Source organism: Lepisma saccharinum, chromosome 16 (genome assembly GCF_977018435.1).
Source record: "Lepisma saccharinum chromosome 16, izLepSacc3.1, whole genome shotgun sequence".
Taxonomy (NCBI): Eukaryota; Metazoa; Arthropoda; class Insecta; order Zygentoma; family Lepismatidae; genus Lepisma; species Lepisma saccharinum.
This window is the reverse complement of record NC_139244.1, coordinates 51,389,099-51,416,204: the sequence shown is the minus strand read 5'-3', so window position 1 is coordinate 51,416,204 and position 27,106 is coordinate 51,389,099. Positions and strand designations below refer to the sequence as shown.

The following is a 27,106-nucleotide window of genomic DNA, read 5'->3' as shown; positions in this document are numbered from 1 at the left end:
GGTAAAACGTGAATGTCATTGCGAAGTTTACAGATCTACACAACCTAAAAAATTATAGAAAAAATATTTTCTTCAATTCAACCTTGAAGTTTCTTTGAGAGATCGGTTATAGCACTCAAAGGTTCTTGTTCAAATGCACAACTGATGGACATAAAAATAAACAGAACAACAAACTTTGGTGTGCACACTTCATAAAACACTGCCACTGTAAACATAAATACAAATAAATACATGAAACTGATAAATGTCGAAACTTTCATATTAAGTTTCAAGTTCTGCCTTGCGAGGAATATATAACGTGAAAATTTTAAGGAAATATTTGTTTACGGGGCGTCAAAATTACTAATAACCTATACATAATTCTATTAATGCATAATGTATAAAAGATCTAGTCAACTATTTCCTGTAGTGTATAAAATTTAAGGTTTTTGTCAGAAATTCACCAGTAAGTTTGTGCGAAACATTATAACCTGCCCGCGAACAGTTTCCGAAAAATAATCAGGACATCTGCATGTGTCGCTCTTGCCTCTCTGTGTCACGCAATAGAAGCTCCGAAACTTAAAGATCTCTAAATAAAAGTTATTGTCTAAGTTTAGACCCTCTGAAAAAAATCCTGCGGACGTCCCTTCTGCAATCCCTACTATTCATGGCGTACACAGTGTGGGTACTTGATCCCCCTGAATTATTTTAAAATTTTGTTTAACGTCGCTTTTCTTCCACTTTTGGCTAATAGTGACGTTGAGGATGAGTGATGATATGATGAAACAGATAAAGGGACACTCACAAAGAACACCCAAAACAGGTCGGGATTCGAAACTGGAACTCCTGGCGTTGTGTAGCATGTTTTAGAAGAAAATACTTCTTCTTGCTTTCTCCTCTCCCTGGGTGTCTCTCTCTATCATGGATTATTTCTGTTCCTTTTTCTCTTTCTTTTTCTCCTTTATTCACTTCCCCCCTCTCTCTCTCTCTCTCTTTCTCAAGCTTCTTCTATTCCTCTTTTCCCTCACGCTTTCTCCCTCTCTCACACACCCACTTCTCCTCTCCCTCCCTTTTATTCCAGTTTCTTTAATTTTTATATTTCTCTCTCCATTGTTCCTTTATTTACCTTCTCGCCCTATCTCTTCCCTTAAAACATTTCTGTCTTAGAAGTCGGATTACTTTCGGAACATCTCCAGCGGACTGCGCGAATCTGTATAGCGAGCCTAGTGGGCGTGTAGAACCTGAGTAAGGGGCTTAGCGATAGGTTCAGGGTTAAGATGACGTGAGTGGCTCGCTTGGTTAATTGGCTGCTTCGAGAGTTGTGACTCGTTCCGAAACTTCAAATGCATAACTGCCAAAGATGTTACGGGAATAATCTCCCTCTACAACATGTCACACGATTTTCAATACATACTCTTACATAACTTCTTAAATCAACCATCTTTTGTTTTTACCTCCCTTACAAGCTCGTGCCCAGGGAAGGGGCCATGGAGGCCATACCCCCCCCCCCCCCCCACTCGAACTATGAAATATTTAAATATGAACCTATAAAAAGCTACGAAAATAACATCGGCGATTTTTCAACATTGTAAAAGTTTCAATTTTGTCCTTGCTTAGGTAGAATGTGTTTGTTGTGTAGAGAGGCAGGCTCCAGAAGCCAGCAGTGTGCAATATTTGGTAATTTTAGCTTTATAACCATTGATGTTATATCCTGATTTAATCGAGACGACAGGTGATTTCAGTTCCGACTCTTTTGGACCTGCAATTGTGATGCGAAAATGTCTCGTTTTTTTAAAACTCACATTTAGACATGTTCTTTATTTTAATAATCATTGCTAACACGTGTCATTTAATTTATAATAAATTATTTAAACATATAATTATCATGATGGTTTAGTGGTTCTGGTGTAAGAGAAGAAAGTTGGCCTCCCGTGGCAGAGAGGTTAGCACACGAAGTCAGGGATCCCAGGTTCGAATACCGTCCTGGGCGTGGTGTTCTTTGTGTGCCCTGCGTCAATTTTATCATATCATCACTCATCTCATCTGTAGAGTGGACTTCAATTTTACCCAATTAATCAATTATTACGATTTGATTAATACTAGCAACTTTACTAGAAATCTGCCTTCTCGTCAATTAACCACATAGCATGAGTTTTTCTGAGAATAACATCAGAGGATAACACCTGATTAATATATCTATCTATATATGTCTTAATATCCTTTTCCACCATTCTCTTATTTTCAATAAACAAATCATACTACACTCCTCAACTCTTCATACTAGAACCCTCACCAATAAAAAAAATATCATTGAAAAAATATCACTTTCACTTTCATAAAAAATGAGTTATATTACATTAAATTATAATTAGAGCGGTAGTTCAGTCGTTGTCGTCCTCCGTGGCGGAGTGGTTAGAATAGCGCGCTACGAAGCCAGGGGTCCCGGGTTCGAATCTTGGCTAGTACTTGGATGCTTGAGTTGTCCGTAAAATGAGAAAACCGAGAATAAAGAGAAAAACTTATATGTACAAATGTTGAGCAAAAGTGTGAATGACAGGGGATACCACCGAGTAGGGGTATTCCTTTAAAAAAAAATTGTCGTTATGGCGTCTGACTACCATGCGAGAGACCCGGGTTCGATCCCCGGCGGGGGAGAACCGGAATTTTTTTCACCTGTTCAAGCGGCTCCGGCGCCCACCCAGCGTCGTATAAAGTATGTACCTGGAGGAAACTGTGGGGGGGGGGGTAAAGGCGACTAGGGGCGTGGTGCTGATCACATCACCCCCACCTTCGGCCGTGACGTCATCAAGAAAGTGTGGTGCCCTAACCCGACACCCTCTATACTCCTTCATGGTGTGGTGCATTGCACGGCGGAGAACCTTACCTTTTACCTTTACCTTTTTTATAATTAGAAACAATGCCACGAAAATTTCCCACCTATTAATTATCACATTTCCAAATATTATATAGAGCATCACTTTTCCCCCTCGCAAATTGTGTTACGACGATATTCAGGTTATCCAGATGCTTACACAACATGATATATTGCATCAAGATTAGGGTCAATTCTATCTTTCGCCGCAGTTATCATAAGAGTATTTATTACCTGAGAAGCAATAGCAAGAGCTTGGCCTACATTATTTAATACACAACAAACATAATCAAACATGCAGCCCCAGCATCAGAGCGCACCTACTCAGAACAACCTAAATTACTAACCAACTTTTAAGGCTGCAGAAAAGTACATTGAATTTAAGCTTCAAATATAAGGATATCCTTCCTTAAAAATTGCAACCTGAAATCAATTTAGTCTACAAGATAGATCATCTCCATTAAGTGATCAAATAATATTAAGCTATTTCATGACCACACAAGATTAATTTTAATTATAATTACAACATTAGTAGGATATTTAGCCTACTAAGATCCCTGTTTAATAATAAATTCCATACGCTTAAAATTTCGATTTTTTTAGTAATTAGTGTCATATTAATAGTGTTGCTGGGGCTATAATGAAATATATGAAGTGTAACAATCATATTATGATTGTTAATACTTGTCCTGTCATAATGTATGGTCTTCTACTAGACGCATAAGTATTTCCAAGACAAATTGTCCATCACCATGTATATTCCCTTTATTTTATGCAAGGAATGCTTCAAGAATTGAAGTAAAACGTCAAACAAGCTTCTGTACGTGAAAATCTATTCCGAAAAACACTTAGGATGCATATGATCATGGATAATTTACCAAGCAATTCTTGTGCATTCCACTGTACTACGGAGCGAGCTGCAGTACTGTAGCGTTGTAAGAGGGGCGGAAAGGAGGCAGGAGGTTTCGTCGGTCGGGTTCTTGCGGTGAGAAATATCTCGTCACGTAATTCGCGAGCAACAGTGTAGTTTTGTAGCCATGGCTGTAGTCGAGGGTATACAGCGCAGGACTTTTTTTTTCGGAGGGGGTGGATTTTACACAGCTTCGTTCTGAAGTGAGGGGGAGAATACACAAAAAAATATTTCTCAAGTACCATTTTCAACCGTTCTTTAAAAGTTGTTCAAAGACAAAAATATAATCGGTGGCCATGTACTACTTTGGTCTCCCCCCCCCCCCCGAGTTATTTACTACTTCCATTTGAATATTTTGATTTCCTCAAAATTTCGATCGGGCTGTAGCCCCATCAGCCCCCTCCCTCTGTGTACGCCAGTGTGGACATGGGTGTTCTTTGTGAGTCTCCCTTCATCAACTCCATTAAATCATCACTCATCCTCATCGTCGCGATTACCCAAATAAAAGCGACGATTAGTAACAAATACCAATTCGTATGTCACCAAAGGAATTGGGCACCATTTGAATCCTCATGAAAAGGTTTATACTTTTTTGTGAAAATACACATGTTATCATGCATGCCTTAACATGCTTCCAATATTCAGATTTTCCTTAATTTTCGTTCTTCCTTTACTGGGATATATGGAAATATTTAGTTTCAGTGGTCAGTACCCTAAGACTGGGAAGTAACAGAGATTCTTAATGGAAAAAAAAAATGGGCCAATCTGCATGATTCGATGAACTCTGCAGTCGTTTAACTCCTTATCCAACTTACTGGGTAAAAAGAACTTAATAGCAATAGTAATAGCCTTCCGGTACGTAAAATGCCAGGACAAAATATCCGCCTTAGATTCGTAGAAATCTCCTCCCGTCTTCTTGGCAGCTGTTGCCTCGAAGATGACCCTTTGGACCGTGCATCGGGATTGGCCAGCGTCACTCTATATAAACGTCCTGCAGCCCTCGGCTCGCTCTAGCCGGACACCATGGCGACCTGGCTCTGCTTGCTGGTCCCGATTTTGCTATTCTCGACGACATATGCTGGTAAGTCCTATAAGTGCGTGCTATGTGCCTACGGAATATACGCAGTGCGTTCGTATGTGTGCGTGTTCATCGCAAGAAGATGCGAAGGGATTCCCTGTGTCGGGGGAACAAAAAGTGGTTCTTGTGTACCGCAAAGTTTGCCAGTGGCTGTCGGTGTCATGGATTCTGTAAAAGAAAGCTGCAGTAGTTCGTACAGTCAGAAGAAATTGCCGTTGTTATCGAATCATTAGAGCATATGTTGAAAGTCCAAATATTATAATTGTTTTTGGCAGACAAGCAAGGCAATGGTAAAAATCAGGAAAATGATAATTCTTATCAAAGTTTAGCTAATAAGGTAATAGGGACTAGGAATACATTTCAAAGTGATGTACGTCTGTTCTTTAGAATAGGGTATAAGTTGTGCGATAAGTCCTTGTAAATCTTTCTCAAGTGTAAATTGGTCTACTGTAGGTTAACGTAGATGGAACTACTGGGTTGTAGAACAAAGGAAACACGCACTACAATAAATCATTCATCCACAAGATAAGATATGAATGTTTTATTGTAATGCGTATTTCGTCTCTTTTACCTCATCCATTACTATCATCCATTTTAACCTAGAGTAGACCAATTTACACTTGAAATACAACGGCGGTTTCTTTCTGACTGTAGCTCTGAGTCACAAGTTACTGAATTACTTTAAGTTCATTTCTAGAAAAGAAAGTTTACACAGTTACATGCTTGTAGTTGAACCTAGCAGCAGGCCACAATGTTGTGAAAACTTCCCATTATTAGATTGTGTAAAATTTCTAATCTTAAACAGGCCCCACTTATATTTCATGTTATGGTTAGCGGCGGCTCTGAATTAGGTGAAATGCTAGTAGTAAGAAAATGGGGTAATAGAAAAAAATAGATCAATAGTTACGCACACTTATTAGATAATAGTGTTTCTAGTATGTGTAACTATTGATAATTGTAATTGATTGTAACTGATAGTGTACTAGCCCTTCACATAATTCAGAGCCATCAGCCGCAGCTGTGGATAGATATTAATTAAAAAAGTTACTAGATTATAAAAAGTTTCCAATCCGAATTCTGTATACATTCGCAGTTACTGATATATTTGCAATAGTACGTAGCAGCTATGATCACTCTGTTATTTTATTCTAAACACTTTCCATATTTAGGTATTACTCATTAGATTGATTGCTTTGATTTATTTGACTTCGCCTTTCTGCCACATTTGGCTAATCGCGAAGATGAGAATGAGTGATGATGAGATGAAACTGATGAAGGGACAACCACAAGGAATACCCATGCCCAAACCGGGATTCAAACCCGTGACCCCCTGATGTCGTAGCGCGATGTATTAACCACTGCTATTACTCATTAGATTCTGTGAAATTTCTAATATTAGATGGCAACAGAACTCGCGTAGAATTTCCAGTAGCAGTTAGCTCAGTTAATGCAATCCATTAAATTTCCAGTTGTGGGTTATTGGATCCCGAAACCTTTCCATATCTAGGTAGAGGGAGATTGTTTCCATAACATCTTTGGCTGTTATGCATTTGAAGCTTCGGAACGAGTCACAACTGTCGAAGCAGCCAATCAACGAAGCGAGCCACTTACGTCATCTCAACCCAGAACCTATCGCTGGGGCCCCTGCTCAGGGTCTACACGCCCACTAGGCTCGCTAGACAGACTCGCGTAGTCAGCTGGAGATGTTCCGAAAGTAATTCGACTCTAATAAAGTCACATAGGGATTTGGACGTATTAGATTCACTAAAATTTTCAATAACAGATAGTAACAGATCAAACAGTTATTGGACTACGAAAAATGTTAGTCTCACTGATGACGTAGTTGTAATTCTGTCGCCTTGGAATAAAGGAATCCCGGATTCTATCCCCAGTGGGGGCATATTGCACAGTAATTAGAATCCCACATTAACCTATAGTTTCAGTTCGGTTAACCTATCTAAGTATAAGGTGGAAAAGAAGCTTAGACAAAATTTCGACGAAAAATTTCAATTTCTAAGTAGCCTAGTTATTTTACACAAGCCTAGTAAGTTGTTGTATTACTCAAAACTTCTAGTCCTACTAGGTAGCAAGTTTGAGCTATGTATTGAATGTGTTTGTGTGTGTGTGTGATAAATAATATAAGGTTATAACACAATTGAATTCTGGAATTAGTTTGTCTTTGGGAGCAACAGCCAATGCAATTTATGGATTCACTAAATGTTTCCCCAATATTTGCAATTTCGTGCTTTATAATTTCCATTCGTATAACAAAATAGCATAGTTATTGTCTAATTTTGTTCCTGAATGTCAATTGTAAATTGATACCAAATGACTTAATATTTGAAGTTGGTCTAATAAGCAGGTGAAGCTTAGTATTAGAGTTAGGGTAATTGCTAACTTATTAATTGTAATTCGCTACCAGAATCTTTAACACTGAGTTTGAGTTTTGTTTTAAGTCCACTTCGTGCACAGATAGGCTAATCGGGACTGAACCTACAGTTTAAAGTGGGACGTGAACCACTATGTGCCTCCACCGGATACCGAACCCGGAACCCCTTGATTACAAGGCGGCGACATTACCACTACGCCATCGGGGTTTAACATTTTAACATTTTACTCCTGAATATAGGCTACAGGGGAGATACTGACGTCACCAGCGACTTTCGTTGGCGTGTACTAAGGGTGACGAAATATCTTATAGTTGCCTCTGTTTCGGTGGCCGTGGCTTTATTTTTCTCCCTATCTTTCGGCATCTGTTTCTTTAATTATTAGTCTATAGGCCAAATGGCCAAAATCAATATTTCGGTATAATTTGGGGGTACTAATTTTCCTTTATGTCATAGTTATATGAGTGTGTAAGGATACCAAAAAAATATAATTGCCATTTCAAAGTGATAGCTAATAGAAATGGCTGCCAATCCAAGACGGCGGATGTTGACTTTTGAAAAAATTGCTATATCTCTGCAACCGATAGTCCGATTTCAGCTATCATTCTTTCAAATTAAAACTTAAGATGTGTTCTATATTTAAGGTTATCTTAGGTTTTTCGATTTGAGCAACGGTTAAGTACTTATTCACAAATTATACCGAATTCTTGGCTGGCCCATAGTCTATATGTTTTTCTTCCTATTTCCCTACCACTTTTACTTGTCCTCCCTATATTTTTTTCTTTTTCCCCACTTCTCTGTTTATCTACCTCTTTATATATCCTTTCTTTCTCTTTTTCTCTGTATTATTCTCTCGCTATTTATTTCTACCCATTTAATTTTGTATCTTCACCTTTCTACGTCTTCTCTTGTTTTTTCCTATGCGTGCGTGTGGGGGGAGGGGTCTTAATTTTTCATCTGCTGAGACCATTTCACGATAGGCTGGATCCCAATCATTTCCTGTAAGGGCAAGGGTTTGTGAGGGTGAAGGCGAGCCATGAGGGTGAGGGCACCACCTCTGCTCATTTCCGCCCTGTGACTACGCCCCTTAGGCGGCATTAAAATGACTGGTAGTAATCATGGATTCAACAAATTGTATCCCTTGAGGGTATGTACCCTGGCAGACACAAAGTCACAAATGCATTTTCGATTGTCTATCTGCAAGGATGAAGAATCCCCAAGCCCCAGGCCAATTTACATGGAATGACCCACCTGCTCTTTCGCAATTCGAACTCGTGAAAAGAAGTTTCCCACGTTTTGTAGGAATTGTTTGTTTAGAATTTTTTTAGGAATTACGTTTTAATTTTCAGAAGCCTAGAGTATTTTTATTTCATCTTTCTTACAACCAAGGTATTAGGTATTTATTTCATCTTGTAGGAAAAGTTGCCTAAGGTAGAGACATCTGTTGAGTTGCTGCTAAACTACTAGAAACTTGTGTACAGTGCTAGCCGAGTGAATTGCGCTGTCTTAACCTCTCTATTGTCTTTGGTCAACATCGAAATTTTGGAATCGAATCCAGGACAACTCACATTAGAGGGCACAGCGTTAACCAGTTAACTGTAGCCAGTATTTAGCAGTCGTCATCTAAAGGCGGAGTGGGGGGGTGTCAGAAGCCCTGAAGATGAATTTCTCAGTATATTACAACTTATTATGCAAGACATTTAATCCTTCTAAGGAGGTAACATTAATTGCCAGTATACACTATTTAAATTAGATATTTTTCGGTGGAGGCACATAGTGCTTCGGATTCCACTTTAAACTGTAGGTTCATTCACGATTAGCCTTTCTGTGCATAAAGTGGACTTAAAACAAGAATTCAATCAATCAATCAATCAAGATATTTGTAGGATTTGGGGGCCTCATCCCCACCCCTGGCTACGTGTCTGCAGTTAGCAACTGTAAATTCCAGTCTGTATGCGCCAAATTACACCAAATAACAATGAGATATTTGTTCTTCCTTTAAAAAATTACCAGGATAGTGTCCAGCGGAAAAAGTTTTCCTCTAAATTAATTAATAATGCTGGCCCGATAGTATGGAATTTCCCAGGAGCTCAATTTGTTGATGAAACTATAAAAAATCACCAATAGCTACGCATTTGGAGACAAATAGCGCTGAATGTCCAGAGCAACTTTCGAAACTGAGGGTGATACTAGATGGGGATAGTCAGGGGAGTTGTTAAGGGGGCGGGGGCTCTGGCCCTTCCAGATTTTACAGGAAGTTTTACTTTAATATTATAAAAAGCCTCTAAATTATTTCTAAAAAATATTTTTTAAAAAAACCTACGTTGTAGATCACAAACGGTTTCACTATACAGGGTGTTCTAAAAAAATGTACACACACGTTAAAAGTAAGTTCAGAATCAAGTGTCCATTGCATTTTGAAGTAGTGGCATCCCAAGAAAGGTCTATGCTCTGTATGTAGATGATCCCGACCGGAAAGCGCAGTTTTGCGAGTTGTACTTGGTAAAATGTGCAGAAGAAATGGATTGTACGTACGAATGGGTACAGAAGAATACGATCCGCGTTCACCAAGATCTCACACCACTTGACTTTTTCTATAGGTACACATAAAGGATCAGGTTTACGGTACAAAACAGGCAAGAGTCAACGAATTACAGGCGCTAATGAAAGAGAATGCACATAAATACCGAACGAAATAATGAAGGAATTCGCGATTCCATTGCTTCTTGTTTCTAGCAGTGCCTGGACCAAAAAGGGACATTTTATATAAGAAAAGGTAAAGGTAAAGTGTTCCCCTGTGCTTAGCACCACGCCATGAAGGCGTATAAGGGGTGTGGGGGTAACGCCACATTAACGGGACATTTTATACATTATACATTTTATTGGGACACTCTGTATATGTATGTATGTATATCCAATTTGGCTCCATAAACAAATCAGCGTATCTACTACATCTCTGGTACCGAGACTTCGTTCGAGACTTTGACAAACTATAATTGAAACAAAAATTAATTTGCAGTGTGATCTATTCACACATACCAAGAGGATATCTGGATGATTATTTACAGGCAAATCATATATTTTGTTTATAGCACTTACATAGAAGTCAATCCATTCATAGCAATTATGAATTTGGATTTCGTGGTTCCATATGTATTCAGGACATAATCCTGGCTTTCGTAGAGTCAAACGAAAGAACGTCATTAGCAAAAGTTGTTTACGTTAATGATATCTATACGCTGTTCAAGTGTGTGGGACGCCGCTGACCGAAAGTCTGATGGGTGTGAAGGGGGGGGGGGAGGTGAGCCTGGGCCCTACATAGTATTATTTGTGCACCCCATAATTATTATGGACGTACGCTGAAACTGCTTTAGATTCCCAAGATGGTAATACATTCTGAAACTATTTTCAAAATTGAAACACCGCCTTGTAACCTAAATTTAGGAGACACGATTTTACAACGAAAATCACAAAAAATCAAAAATTGCTAAAAAATCATAAAACTATCTTGTGTCTTACATAACAGATCAATGCATAGGAATGTAATTAATAAATAACGAAAATTATACAATGGAAGAAGAGCAGGTTAACTAAAATTCAGCACTACAAACAGGAAGAAATAAGAGTAGCATTATTACTAATTGTTGTCGGTAATTGTATTGAAGTCAAAGATCTCTGCAGCACATCCTTGTAACGTCATAACTCTTGCATTACTGAGAGCGGCTCAATTTACAATTGTTTTGTAAAATTAGCATTTTTTAAAAATACACCCATGCATTTAAATGCATAGAAATGTCTTCATGAAAGTGTAGTTTTATTTATTTCTGCCTTCCGACCCGGGACAAATTATGCTATTCCTGGACGTATAGCAACCCTTTTATGGGGGGGGGGGGTAATACATTGTTATTATGTTGTTTACACAATATATTTCGAGACTCGAGGTAAGTCTGATACGAGAACGAGACGGGTGGTTTTGAACTGAGACAACACAACGAGACAGGGATATGTCAAGCCTTGTCTAATCCCGAGGTCATCCCCGTTCTCTAACATTCCCTATGTTAATTCCCCTCCGCTGATGATTATGACTGAAAAATCTGTTCAACAAAACGGAAGATGGTTCATTCGCTACCTAACCTTTTTTACAACATTCTACCGTCTTAAATTCGTAGTAGACGCTGTTAGCGATATCGTCGACTTGGCACGCTGCTCCAGAAATATCGAGCATTCATTAATCGACATTTCATTATCAAAAGAAAGAGGAAATCCTGTTCATATCGTATACAGATTTTGCGCAAGACGTACGCAAACAACCTTAGATCAGCATTTTTCACTTAACATCTTGCACAAAGTGCTCACCCTCAGTGAACTCTCATGAGTTGGATGACCCGTCTCCTAATCTGCCATTTTTTTTTATGTATTATCCCATAACTGAAGCCTCAGAGGTTACTTATGGAGGGGGGGGAGAACTCGTGAGATCCGCTTGCCCTCTCTTACACCAAGTTACGTAACCGTTGGGCAACAAGTTGCAAATGGAGTGATAAACTTTGCTCCTCGACGTCTGAAACCAGCTTACACTTATTGTACACTATCACAGAAATTCAATTCAGAGTCAAAAAAACAAATCAGACAATCGACAGACAACATGGAGGTCAAGGTCAGGCAAAGACCTCTGCTGTGAAACCCTGCGCTTTTAGATTCTTATGCGTAAGTTGCCTATCTCCGTGTCGGAGTGGTTAGCGTAGCGCGCAACGACGACAGGGGCTCAAACTTTGGCCTGGGCATGGATGTTCTTTATGACTCTTCCTTTGTCATCCTTTAGACAACGGCAAAATAAATAGTAAGCGAATTGTTCATCACCACTTATATTCAGTCTGTTTTCCACAATGTGACACGCGTTCGCAGAGGGGTCTGATGAAAGTCAGAATTTTCATATGAAAACAATAAAGAACTTGGGAAAACCCAAAGTGGTAAATGAGCCCAGATTACCATTTTTGTCTGCACAATTTTTGAAACGAAGATTAAAAACGACATTTCGAAATATTTTGTGCTCTATCCCCACCCCCTAAACGTAGCTATGTACTATCCGTATTTACAATTCCAGCCTCCTCCGGAAAAAAAGCCTGTGTACGTCAGTGCAATGTGATGATCATGAACAATGGAGGCGATTGGGGGGGGGGGGGGTAGAAGGGCAGTTGCATACATACTTTTTGCTTCTTGTCCAGTGGCGTACGAAAGGGGGGAACACAGAGAAAAGCACAACATTCCAAACACACGCGTCGTTATAAGAGTGAATGCCTTGACTTGAAAATAAACTAGAATTGTTGAAAATAAAATATGAGGGCAACTATGATTTAAGAGATGAAAAAAGTTGTTTTGTACCTCAGCTGCAACAATGTTCAATGAACATGTATTTTTTTTCTGTGAACAATCAGAATTAACTGAAGAAAATTCTTGGTTCGTTGTAAGCGGCTAATGCAGACAAGAATACACAGACACCAGTCCACCCATAGACTTTCTGAATTCGAACGACAATAAGCTGAACTATTGTAAAATATTTTGTTGGTAAGAACAGCAAGAAAATCCAGATGTGAATTATCGTGCATGTGCATGGTTGATTTTGAGGGCGGTATTGGCGCGTTTCTCATAAATCTCTGCAGTGTCGTTTGGGATCCGTCGATATGTCAAAACAATCTAAGCGACCGCAAAGTTAAATTTTGCAATTTTTTTTGCAAAAATTCCTGCTGTGACTCTCTCGAGATTTGTGAAAATTCGTTGCTTCGTCTCTGTGTGTCGACGTTATTGTGATATTATATTGATTTCGCATCCCCTTGTGAACTCTCAAGTGATGCTGCATTTACATCCACATCACTAAATAATGTTGAAGAAGTGCATTGTGAATTACCTAGAAGTGAAAAATGTGTTGAAATGATTTGAACTTACTTTTGAACTCAAGAATAGAATCACTCAGTGGAATTTAGCAACATGTATTCTACATCGCACCTCATCATCATCCTGGGTCAAAATTTTCTCCTGCATATAGAACCGTGCCATGAAGGCACATGTATGGGTGGGGCCCCACACATTCTCGATCTCGGCCATTTTGGAGGTAATATGATCAGCACCACACTCCGGCAGCTTTTAACTCCCAGGGTTGCTCACAGGTACCCATTGATATGAGGCTGGGTGAGCCCTGGAGCCCCCAGGAAAAATTCCAACCAATTCCGGGAATCGAAGCCGGATCTCACGCGTGGTTGTCAGACGTCCTATCGACTAGACCACCGCGACTCTTTGGATGAGTTCCATACTTTGATTATTTAATTTTTTAAAAATATATTATAATGTTTTTATGGATTTTCTTCACACGTAAAGTGTCTCACCTCGTTGACTAGACAATTATTTCGTAGCAAAGAAAGAAAAAATGCACCTAGAATTTGTTAAAAATAGAATGACTAGAAAGTCATTTCGTTCTATTACTTTTATATATACGTATATTTAGTGTAGATCTCTACTACTTAATAGTAGTAGTGGTATTATTAGTAGTAATTAAATTAATTAATTAATTATAAATATTATTAATTCATTAATTATGAGTATTATTAATCAATTAAAGGATAATAAAACTATGGTAATGTGAATTTGGAGAAAGTTTTAGAAATAACCCCCAACCCTTGATGAAATCCTGAGTACGCTACTGATATTGTCTACCAAGAGACAGTACTGTCTTTGCCCCTATAGTTTTGGCAACCAATCGCCGCTACTGATCATGAATTGAAATAAAAATGTCAATAAGCAGTGTACGTCTGCTTCGCATCAACATAATTGCATTTCTCAAAACAATACAGGATGCAGAATAAAGAAGAACGAAAACCTAATGAACAATTTGTTTAGGCTGTATACTCACCTCACTTAGTACTCCGGCAGTTTGTTTCTTTATACAGCATATTTGCAGAAGATATACCAAACCTACAAATGTATCAATATACGCTGTATAAAATACACCTTTTTACTAACTTCGTTGTCCGTACATGATTATGATCTTCCTTATAGCACAATGCGTGGACAACCTTGCGTTCTGACGTCAACAGGGAACGTTTTCATTGTTAGTCTAGACTAGTTAGGTTTAGTTCTCGTAGCATAAATAACACATTTAAAGTGTATGTATGCTAAAAGAACCCAACCTAACAGACCTAACCTAACATTTAACAACACACACACACACACACACACACACACACATATATATATATATATATATATATATATATATATATATATATATATATATATATATATATATATATATATATATATATATATTTCTCGTCTGACGTCACAACGCTAGGTTGTCCTCGCGTAGTGCGATAAGAGAGACTTTTGGATCTAGGGTATTATAAAGCAAGTTGTCCATCAGCATGTTTATTTTCTTGTTTTACCAAATGAGTGCTCAATAATTGAAACAATACGCCAAACAAACTGCGGGAAACCTCTGCACCAGCATTTGTAAAAACTCATTCTATAAAACTACGTAGGATGCAAGAGTAAAATTAAATAAAATAGTTATGGGCAATTTCTCGAGCACAATACTTGTGCATCACACTGTACAGGGACGTTTTGCTAATCGTGATTGGCAAAAGTCTGTGTTCTGATGAGGTTATTATGAAATTTTATATTCTTGGAATTGTTTAAAAATATATGTCATAATATAGCATTTCGTCTCAGTGTTCTTATAGGTATATTTAAAGTAAAAGCACCATTTCTGCACAATGTTATTGGATTAGAAATACTATCTTGTATTCTAATTTATAATATACAAAACTCTCTGTACAATAATAAAATAATAATAATATCTTTATTTAGCGGGCAATGTTCAGCGTATGCTGTTCCCTCACATTATGTTTTAATAATTGCACTGGATAAACTGTAAAACCTAATCTGTGCTTCAAAGTATGGCATTGTAAATTACCAAATAGAACAGAAAATAAATAATGCAGAATTTTTAAACTTTGTTATTAATATGCAAAGAAAGTTTTATTGTAGAGGAACGCGTGCATAACATTTATTATTAATTTTCTGCTGTAAAAAGGAGTATAAATTAGGGGAACGTGGGGGGAAAAGGGGGGTTGGGGTGAATTCATAGCGGGTGTCACACTTTTCTATTTCATGAATCATTATTGCTGTTTTAACCTAAAACCTAACGTTAGCTCCTGCCTCTATGTATTACCTGCAGTCAGTGTTGTATTTTAGAGAACCCAGTGGGATAACTTATTTGGAAATTTAGATGTTCCTAATTTATATGGGAATAGTGAAGGGAATAACTGGAAAATGTATTGTATTTAGAAAGGGTTACATATTGTAGGTGAAAAACCGTATTTATACACACCTTACATGGTGTGCATTTGCAAAACAGATTTTTAATGGAACTGCTAGACCATCTACAACAATTACGGCACTTAAAAGCAGTGGTGACGATTCGGGCGTGGATGGCAGCTGCCCCCCACTTTTTGGCACATTTTGCCCGTGCACTATGCTAAACCTTATGTACCAAGGGAAAGTAAACTATCCTTTCCCCTCCAGTTTTGGAACCCAATCGTCTCTACTGCTTAAAAGTATGTAAGATTAGAAGATTGTGTCAAATCTTCTTAACAGGAATGAACACGTTTTGTTATTTTTTAGAGTTTGATATTTATTCAAATTCATTTTGAGTACATTTATTTGAATTGAATTTTATAAGATTACACTGAATGCAAAATGAACTACAAATATTTTTTTCTTATTTTACAGGCCACCACCACCACCACGAAGCAGCAAAACAATGTCGAGTAGGATGTAAACACAGTAAGTATTCCCAGCTTGACTTTGAATGTATAGTTCATTTACACAATCCTTATTTATAATGTTGACCTTCTAATTACGTCTGCATTTAATCTGTCACAAAATAAGGAACGAGTTTACAATACCGGACCACTCTTCAATTGCTATGAAATTTCGCCTACTCACTAATTGAGACCTCCTAATCACGAATACTGCAAATTTTATATTTTCTCCTTGAAGTTTGCAAAGAAGAGAAAGATTTTTTGAAATTTAGTCTTCTGATTTCTGATCATGGTAGTATTACTATAATTACTTATTCGAAATGAAATTGTCTTAAAAGACATGCTAATCAAGCTCTCATGGTGCATTTTCTAAATATTCTTTGGTTCTTGCTGCTTGTATTTCAACACTGTCTCTTCTTTTTTCATCAATACCTTTTCTCAAGAGCATGAAATTTGGCAGAATTTGCCTTTGTTACTGCATGGGTGGCACAACCAGATTTGTTCAGAGGTTCACAGTAATGTATGATCTAACTTGCTGTCCGTACAAAGATGGATAGAAAATGACATCAAAATTTGAGGAAATCAATAGTTTATTACCTTTTGAAGGGTAGGTTGATACTGGGATCAGGCAGCAGGCACCCCATGCGCTTCCTCAGTTTTAGAAAAAAAATGCAATTACTTGTGCCAATGTGCATGATGGAGTGGTTAATATTGCATGCTAGGGGTCCTGTATTCGAATCCTACCTTGGAAACGGGTGTTCTTTGTGAATGTCTCTTCTTGAATTATGCCATATGCCATATTCATCCTCATCATCGTCTTCGCAATAAGGCAAAAGTGGCAGAAAAATGAAGTAAAATATGCCAAATCAATGAATCAATGATTTTGTTTTGCAACTTCTGATAATTTTTAGGTAACCCCTGACTTGACAGTCCACTCCCCCACTCTTCTAAATGTTTGTGTCTTTATGGCTTTCATCAGCTCAAAACTCACTGGTGGAGTTTGGTGGTGTACAAAACGTGAGGTACCAGGTGCATTCTCAAAATGTTATCTGGTTTACTGCAACAATGCTTTTTTGTATATACACATTAAATATATTTATTACATATTAATTAGATATAATAGAAATAAAACATCAATGCGTGCATACAAGTAAAACAAAGCAAAAAAAACAAAAACAAAAAGAAAACAGATATCTGACTGCCTCAAATTTTCTGGCAATATCTACATATTTGAAAAAAATATTGATGGTAAACCAGGTGACATGACTGCTAGGTTCGAATTCAGAGTAATGCATGGATTTTTCAGTGTACTTGTTCTTTCATGAGTTTCATCAATTTATAATTCATCCTAATATGCTTATTAACCTAGGAAGGTAGCTAAAAGACATAAAAAATAAGCATAAAAATATTAAAAATTATAACCATGCCATTAAATGGATTTCAGTCTCTTTTTTACGTTTAGATTTTTTTCATTTTCTGGCACTTACAATTTTGTAGTGGGCGAGCAACTAAAAGAAAAAAAAACTCCGTCACATCCGTGGTCAGATCACTAAACTTTCTCCAAGGACCAGAGATTTAACCTTGCTCTTGGCCCTGTAGATAATCCCAAGACCTTTCCCTTTGACATTGACCAAGAAAACAAAATGGGGCGAGAGGCCTTATCAAGCGACATGGTGCCAAAATGCAAACATCAGCCGGAGATTCTACTTTTATCCCTGATTCCTCCAATACGCTGGGAAAACACTGATAATACGCAAGTTCTTTGCACTTGGTGGTCAAAGGTCAGCTTACTATTTTCGTGTGTGTGGGCATTTTTGTTGGCTCCAAATAGAAAATATGATATGACATATCATTGGATTATCACACCACGCTTTTTTCTGTTGTGGAAATCCATTTGTGAAAGAAAATATACAGTAAGGCTGCGTTCACACGAGGTGACTTGTCGCGGAGACATATTGCCAACAGCTGTTTCCTTTACGGGAAACTGTCTGAAACAACCACCTCTTTCGTAATTCACTGAGCAGAGAAATAGCGAAACTGCAGTCACCGCGTGTGAACTTGCTCATTTACGACAATGCCACAGGTCGAGTTTCAGCGACTGCCAGACTCTGCGACCGGGTGCGCTAGTGGACGACTGAAAAACTGTCTCTCGCGGTCGCGCAACAGCAGTCGCCACGTATGAACACTCCTATTTAAAAAGCTTTGCTGCGAAGAAGTACACAGACCAGTCTGCACGACAAGTCAAGAGAAATAAAGTAGTAAAAAAATGCGCATAGAAAGAAAAAAAATGATCACCAAATGTTAAAAATGGCAGTACTGAAGAAAGTATAGGCATTTTGAGTTTAAAATGTATTGTAAAAAAGGGAAAAGTAACCTACAAAACAGTACCGCCACTTCAAAGCAAAAAGTAGATACTAAATGGGCTTTGTAAATGAAAAATTAATACTACTGAAATGAGCAAAAGAGAAGGGAGAATAGTCAATAGAAAAACAAATTAAGCACTAAAGGAAAAGTAGACAGATAAAAGATAATTGGCACCATACATGAGAAAATAGACACACAAGGCAGGAAGATTGACACAGAAAGGGATAACAAACATTTGAATGGCCGAAATAAGTATTTAAAAGGGGAAATTGTCTACAGAAGAAATGAACTAGATCCAAGAAAGAGAAGTCATCCACTAGGAAGAAGAGAACAAAGGAATCAATGATTATTAAAGTCAACTTTTCATCTGTTCTAAGCTAGATTATAGCCTAACTTTATGATATGTGTTGTTTGTGAATTAATGAACTTTAGGAGCGCAGTTTTCGTACAAGGTATAATTAAACCATGACTGGCGTGGTGCCAGATTCTAACGCATGGTCCCATGGACCACCAACTTGAATTCACTTTCCATAAGTTATGGAAACAGTAGCGAACTTTTCACAAATTATCATATATTTTGGACCTACTTTATGGAATTATGATGAACTTTTGTCCACTATTTCTGTTATTGTTGATTTTATAACTCAGTTTATCTAAAGCTGCAAGAATCTGACTGTTTTCTGTAAACGGATCTGTAAATACATTTTCATGTGACCCTAAGATACAAAAATCATTTAGTTGTTCAATTATCACAGAATATACACGTAGTTACCCAAAGAGAACAAAATCATATTAAAAAATTCACAGAAAAAAATTTCTTTACAATGTCAAAATGAGGGGGATAAGATAATTGATCGTAGCGATAGTCAGTGGAGATAAGTAATTCATTATCACTTTCATCAGAGTCCAGATAGGATAATTCGCTTCCACTTCCAACTTATTCAAATGTGTCACTAAAAAAGGGATCATCGACTATGATTCTCGTACCAGGTTCCTTGCTAAAAGACTTACACAAACGGCGTTGCATGGTCTGTGGGACCCACAGATTTCTTGCTCAAAAATTAAAATGCAGCTAGCGAAGTGGCGCTCGCAGGTTATGTGATATTCCAAAATATGAAGCTACCGAAAAGGAGAGGAAAGTACATGTTATTGCTTCAGAGAACAAGAGCATTGTTCTAGGCCGTGGGTCCCAGGGACTACGGGCTAATGTGTTTTCACTTCAGTCAACACTTTACACTTTATTATTTTTATACCTTGACTTATTTATTTTTATAAGAGTTCAATGTAGAATATTTTAAATGTAAATTTGTAATTCTGTTGCTAGACAAAACAATTAGTTCAGAAAATCAGTTTAAGATCCTTAGATCTACGTATTTGTTCCATGTTCTGCCTGTACTTTACAAATTTAAAATATTGACTTCAGTCCATGAAAATTAAGCCATTTCAAAACCTAATAGATTTAAAAGAATAAAATATAAGGATTCAAATGGTTCAGGGATCATACAGTCGGTGCCTATTTTAGATTGTGCTACTGTGGACTATATTGTTTTTGAGATATATTCAGATAAGGTCAACATCAAAACATGGAGCTTGTGAATACACTCTTCCAGGCTTACAGATAAGGTCACCGGAAAAGTAAATATAAACAGTTCGTTTCCATTTTGATTTCCTATCATGACTCTTTGTTCCAAATAAAACCTGAAGCCAATATTTATAGAGATACAGGTCAAGTTCAAACATGTCCTATGATCATTGGAAAGGATGTTGTCACAGTTCCTTTCATAAACCAAGTTGCTTATCTGGAAAAACAACTGTTTTCTGTGTGACAAGCAATGTTTTTGTTTCTTGTGCACGTTGCATGGCCATAGATTTTCCACTGAGAGATTAACCATGGTCATAGTAGCTGAAAGAATATAAAGATGAATAATTACCACTCTCTTGAATAAAACTCGTAAGATTAATACTAAAAAAAAATATTAAAATTTAGTTATTCCCAGTTTATCGAGGGTCGTACTGAAAGTAATGCAAAAGTGGTCATAACGTCTTTATTAACAGATGTAGATCATTCAAATCGCACATGTAGTTGGAGTGACTCTTCCTCTATACAAACCAGCTACTCAACATAGTCTCCATTTAAAGTGATGCATTTGCGCCATCGTTAAACCTAACTCTCGAATCCTCTTTGAAAAAAGTTGGGTGTGCACTGTCGTATCCACTTCTTCACAGCCGCTTTCACCTCGTCTGTGTCATCAAATCGTTGTCCCCGAAGACTGTCCTTCATTGGACCAAACAAGTAGAAGTCAGAGGGTGCCAGATCTGGGCTGTATGCTGGATGGGGGACTATGGGCCAGCCCAATTTGCCAATCACCTGATTTGTTGCCAAAGAGGTGTGAGGTCGCGCATTGTCATGGTGAATCTGGATCGTTTTCAGATTCTTGTGTGGTTTCTTCCTCCTAATGGCTTCTCTAAGCTTATGGAGTGTCTCAATGTACCGGTTGCTGTTGATTCCAGGAAATCAAGGAGAAAGGACATCTGTCCATGCGAATCAACTCATCCACTCGCTGACAATTCATGTCAGTGGTCGCAGTTGGTGATCTTCAATGCTGGTTTCCCCTTCTGTAAACTTCTTCATCCACCTGTGCACATTGCTCTTGTCAATGGTGTCATCTCCGTACACATTTTGTAGCCTTCTGTGGATGTCGGACAGCCTGCACCCCTCCTAAGTCAAGAACTCTATGACATCACGTTGCTACTGCTTGGAATCCATTATTCACCTGCAAGGTAGACAAAGATTCTGAAACACTCCAACTACATGTGCAATTTAAACGATCTACATCGGTTAATAAAGAGTTTATGACCACTTTTGCATTACTTTCGATATGGCCCTCGTATACATATTTATTCACATGCTCATGTGTATCAAATAATTGTAAATGGAGAATTTCAAAAAGTGAGACATAAGTGGATAATTTGGGCTAAAATGTATAGTAACCAAATTCACCTACATGCTCAATATGACATTTTTTTTAGAGAATCTTACTATTTATTTATTTTATTTCTATTTTCTTCATTTGTGTTGCTTTTCTGATCATGATGATAAGGATAAATGATGAATTGATGAAAGAGAATGATACATCCATGCCTTATACAGGTTTTAACCTCATTTTGTACCACATGCTGCCAATGCTGACCACTCCACCAACCTGGTAAATATTTGTTTAGGAAACTAATGCATAACTTAAACTTCATTTTTGAATGGAAAAAGTTAATCAATTATTATGTAAGAGTTATTTATTTACATGCATGTCAATTGAGAAATTCTGAAACCTGTAAATTGAAAATTTACCCACTAGGAGGCGACCAGTCAGTTAATGGGGGAGGGTCCAGACCATCCGATCACAATGTCATGATATAATTACGTGTAAAATTTGGTTGCTACAACCCAGAAGGGTCCGTGACTGTGCATAATAAATTCCTTAAGTGGAAGAATGACAATTTCCCCGAGATCCTTCTCTCTGAGGCAGCTGGGGAGCACTGTTGCCAACTAAGCTCTTTTGAAACTAGATCTGGCTCTTTTGTGCACTCATTTGGATGTGAACGGTGGCACCTGCCTCCTGTCCCACTATGATGTCATCAGTAGCCCTGGCCCACATAGACCAACTTTTGCCATGAGTACGATATTTTGCACGTGACGTGAAATTATATTGGCTGCATTGCCCCACCCCCTCTTACCTCCCCAGCTACTTTTATATAGCGCCGTGGCTTAGGGGAAGATGACAATATTGTTATCCGGTAATCCCTTATTTTCGATTTCATATGAGCATCTGTGGAATATTGAGATGAATGATTGTCATTTAAAGTTACTGGTAATAGCAGCGACCCCAACCCCCTTGACAACTAAAGTTACCATGGGAGACACTTTATCCAACCTTCCTAAATCTAGCTCCTTGAAATTCAACTTTAGCTCAATTTAAGGTGAAATTTAGCTCTTTTATGTACATCAGGTTTGGCAACACGGCCAGAATGCCTGTAGGAGGCAAGGAGATGCATTACGCTTATTGGGGAATTATTTTATTCGTTTTTTTGAGAATATCAAACTTCTTATGGCGAAAAAGAACATATGATTGGGTAGAAGATCCATTGAAGATGATATTTTCACTAGATAGAGTCGAAACTGACATTTCTTTAGCCTCAACTTGAATTTGAAGTTGTTTCTCCATAAGGAATACATGGGATTCTGTAAATACTTATTCATCGTATTTTTCAAACACGGTATCTACCTTTAAAAACCGCTTCCACTTGTTCCATTCATACTCTCAAATTATGCGTGGATTTTCTTTAGTAGCAGTGCCCATTCCGATGATACTGAAATAAATGCGTGCCTGGTGCAAAATTGTTACACATCACCTTAACACTACTTCAATAATCAGTGCTTCTAGTGCCAGAAAGGAAGTAAACCTGCTTTAACCTTTACTTACATTGTACTTAAATTGTCTTACCTCAGTGTTGAATGAGGCGGTGTCAGATATTTGGTGAGTTCATGTAAATCACAAAATATTTTAGTGCCTCTCCTGAGCTTTGTGGAGTTTTACACATTCTCTTGCCATGTCGGTCATAACGACTGAAACTGGCACACACCAATCATCAGGGTGGGAAATAATTTAAGACTGGTGGAGGGGAGAAAGATCTTAATCAACAAACCTCCTTCCCCCACAAACATACATATAAATTATACGATATACATATTTATAATGTTATTAAAAGTAAAACTAAAATAATAAATTAAAAATATATTGTTATTATTAATTACACAAAAAGAAAGAAATTTGTTACTTTTATATATATATCAGATATTATACAAACTGGTTAAAGATGTTATTAAATTATGAAATAGTTGAAGTGGTTTTATTATGTGTAAGTTTTTATTAAGATTTTGCTTAATGTTAATATAAATCAATCAGATTTCATAGTTATTATTGTTTTGCATTCTTGTTTTACTTTTATTGTGCGTAATGATGTAGATTTCTTAATGATCTCTTGAGAGAGGAAAAGCATTGAATACTCACAACTACACTAATTTGTGTATCTATTCGATATTATTCTTAGTACAGTTTATTAGAAATTAATGTAATTGCTTATCTTTGTGTTTGTTGTAACAAAAACTCTCTCCCTGGAAATTTTTGGTGGGGGGGATTTTTGAGGCCAAGATTGTTGGTGGGGGGAAATCCCCCCGTCCTTCCCAGGATTTCGGACCCTGCCAATCATGCCATGTTGGTCATTATGATCAAAAAATGTGGCTTGCACTTTGTTGTTCCTAGGGTGCCGTTGGCCACGAGTATAACAATGATGCACATAAGCCATGTGCAACAAGGCGTGGGAGTCGAGTGCACATGAAAGTGTTTTGGCTGTTGTTCTATTTTTTAATGGAGAAAAAAGTGAAATTAGTGAATTTGCGAAATAAAGTCCAATAACCACTTTGGTCCAGGAGGAAGGAATTGGTGAAACCGCCGTGGCAGGGAATGTGTTAATTATTAACAATCTTAATTAAATTTATTAATTTTCCATACTCTAATTTACCGTATGTCATTCTATGTTTTCTTTCTCTTCTTTGTAGCGCTATTTGGATCAAGCTTCCACTACGAAAGTGGTCATAACTATGTTTATAGTTTTGACACAGTTGCAGAGACCACGTTATCAGGCTCTACGAGTGAGCCTAGCCGGGTGCGACTCACTGCAGATGCTGACATTTCTGTTCAGCAGGAATGCAGTTACTACCTCACGCTGAAGAACATTCAAGTGGAGGGGCCGGATGGAGAGGTAAAAAAAAGAATACATATTCCAGGTAGATACAACTGTTAGAAGGCTAATGTTTTCAATCCGCAAAGGGCTTTAGTTGTTAAAATGCCCCTGAATCTCAGTTTTTAAAATTGAAGCACTGCTATAACTTTATCGCATATTGTGAGCGAAAAATCTAAAATTGTAATTTGCATAAAAATTGTGCATAATTAAGTTAGAAGGTAGTAATTATTTTACATATTGTTCGTTTATTTTAACTTTTTGATGCCTTCCAATACTGATACTACCTGTATTTGCTGATACTTTGGCACTGGTATGTGCTCAGCCCTATATAAGAGCCAAATAAATTAGGCAATTGTGTATGATACATACCTCTAAACATGTAGTTTTTTTACACACACATACAGATATATATTTATGCACGATCCAAATAACATTAAGAGCATTTCATAATGTTCTTCGGGGTTAGAGTAATTTATTGCATTGCACTTACCACAATGAAACCAGCACCAGTCGAAACAGGAACACAGTTTTTCTCACTCTTGCCGTTACACCGTAGTTCACATGCCCGCTGCTACGTGGAGTTAGTTTAATGTATCAGGCACATGTGCTGATAACATACTGGATAATGTAATAACATGTGCGTGTGTGTGTGTATTCATTCAGTTACATTTGCAGAAATGAGGAATTAAATGGTTTCACAAATTGTAGTTATTTTTTTCGACAGAACGTAACAATCTGTTACTCTTTTTTACAGCAGTATTCTACACTGAAAGGCCTTGAAGGTAACCCTGTGAAATTTTCCTATCAAGATGGTATTGTGGATGATCAGATATGCACACAGGAGGAAGTACAACCTGCAGGCCTTAATGTGAAGAGAGGTATCATATCTCTGCTCCAAGTGGCTACATTGAGTGGAAAGAAGGTTACTGAGGTAGGTTCCTCTTTATATACAATTAGTTATGATGAAGAAAGTAATATTCACCACAAATTTTGCAGGTAGCAATATGCAGTATATACTGAAACTTAAAAGAAAGTATAGAATTTTTATAAATTTAATATGACGTAATACACATTTCATGCAGTTTTTAAAAGTTATAATCATACCATCTTCTTCAGTGTGCTTGAAGATATTTTAATATTGTTCCAGCTTACGAATCCTTCGAATAAATTGTCAAATTTACTACAGGATGTATATTTAATGAATGATGTTGTTACAGCATTAAATATTTGTAGTAATTTTTGTTGTTGTTTTCCCATAGACTGACATTTTTGGAGTCTGTCCAACCCAATACAAGACAACAAGAGATGGAAGTGACCTCATTATTACCAAGTCAAGAGATCTGAATACGTGTGTTCACAGGGAAAGCGTTCATGATACTGCCAAGTCTGTTCCTTATTATGTGTCATCTGTAAGTATATTTAAGTACATTTTGATAATTTATTATTATATAATATCATTTTTTTTAATTTTAAATATCCCATCTACGTGATATTGATATGGTAGTGATATTAGTTATGCCTTTTATGGGCAGATGGAAACCTTTTCTAAGCTGTGAAGCTTCCACTTCGAAGTACAGCATATAAGAAAAAGCAATATGACTGAATATTATGATTGTTTGTGAGACATTTGGTTTTTATTGATCGAAATGTTGTTCATGTCACTGGTTCAATTGTAAAATTTAAGCTTCTTTAATTACTTCCTCTTTTTAAATTCATATTTAATGCTAAAAGGATTAACTTACCTGCTGAAAATTTTATCTGCTGTTTTCAGTAGATCAGTAGGTGTTTGGAAACATCTACTGTGTTCAGATTTTCAAAAAGATATAAATAAAAATTGTTAAATAGGAGGAATAAAATTTTATATGTACAGACATCATATTAAGCTATACACACTACATACATATTAAATATAATACTCAAGAGGTTATTTTAACTTGTAGTTCCTCTACTGTACTGTACTGTAACTGTACGTTAGTCTTACTAAAGGTGTTCAGTACAAAACCACTGGGTTTCAGTAGAATTCCAAGAACAGTAGGGCACAGTTCATTAACAGTAGATTATGTCTACTGTAATGAGTAGAAATTTCCAGCATGGTTATCTTTATTCATGAAGAACAATTTAAGTACAGGGTGTCACATACATCTGTACCCAGAGGATAAAACACACACAGAATTACAGAGTTTGTCAATGTGTTTGTCATTGTGTTGCATACACAATACTTTGTGAATCACAGCTACAGAAATTTGCTCACACACCTTTAAGAAGGAGAATGCTCTAAATTTTGACCCCCACAAAACCAAATTGAACGGAGTGAGATCTGGGTTCTTTGGAGGCCACTTCATTTATCCTCAGCGTACAGTCCAACTGTGTTTAGGTAATGTCATGCAGTAAGCACGTAATGTGGAGGGGTGACATCCTGTTGAAAACTCCTATGGGTCCAATCTTACGGGGCACCCTGTGGATTCGAAGACACTTACTCCTAATGTTTGCAGACGTTAATACAAATTTTGCAAATTGACCCACATTGCCTTTAATGTTAAATTAGCTTAGCACAACAGAAAATAATTTTCCATAATTTTCATTGCAGGACTTCCAGTCCCTCCCACTTACCAGTGGTGAACAGCATGTGGAACAGAGAATTAACCATGGAATCATCCAAAATGTACTGAGCAAGGAACAATACCAATACAGACCCTTCTCAAATCAAGACAAAGGTGCACGAACTGTTGTAACAACACGATTGGAACTTAAATCTCACCAAGAATCTGCTTTTGCACCACCAGGTATGTTTTATGCCATCCTGTTTCAAATTGTAGCTTTAAATACCCTATAATAGAATTTTGCAGAGGACTCAAATAGATGCTACTTGTATACTGATGCAAGATTGGGTGCCATCCTCTTGGT

General features: G+C 37.3%; 1 protein-coding gene across 1 annotated transcript in view; it reads left to right on the top strand.

Annotated features, from left to right (window-relative positions):
- Window positions 1-4,763: 4,763 nt before the first annotated feature.
- apolpp (retinoid- and fatty-acid binding glycoprotein apolipophorin) overlaps window positions 4,764-27,106 on the top strand; it is a 117,726-nt gene continuing 95,383 nt past the window's right edge. The window contains exons 1-6 of the mRNA XM_083138159.1: window positions 4,764-4,842; window positions 16,008-16,061; window positions 24,018-24,220; window positions 24,957-25,133; window positions 25,462-25,611; window positions 26,790-26,985. Of these exons, the coding sequence (XP_082994285.1) occupies window positions 4,785-4,842; window positions 16,008-16,061; window positions 24,018-24,220; window positions 24,957-25,133; window positions 25,462-25,611; window positions 26,790-26,985 (838 nt within the window). The 5' untranslated portion in view covers window positions 4,764-4,784. The remainder of the gene's footprint in view (window positions 4,843-16,007; window positions 16,062-24,017; window positions 24,221-24,956; window positions 25,134-25,461; window positions 25,612-26,789; window positions 26,986-27,106) is intronic.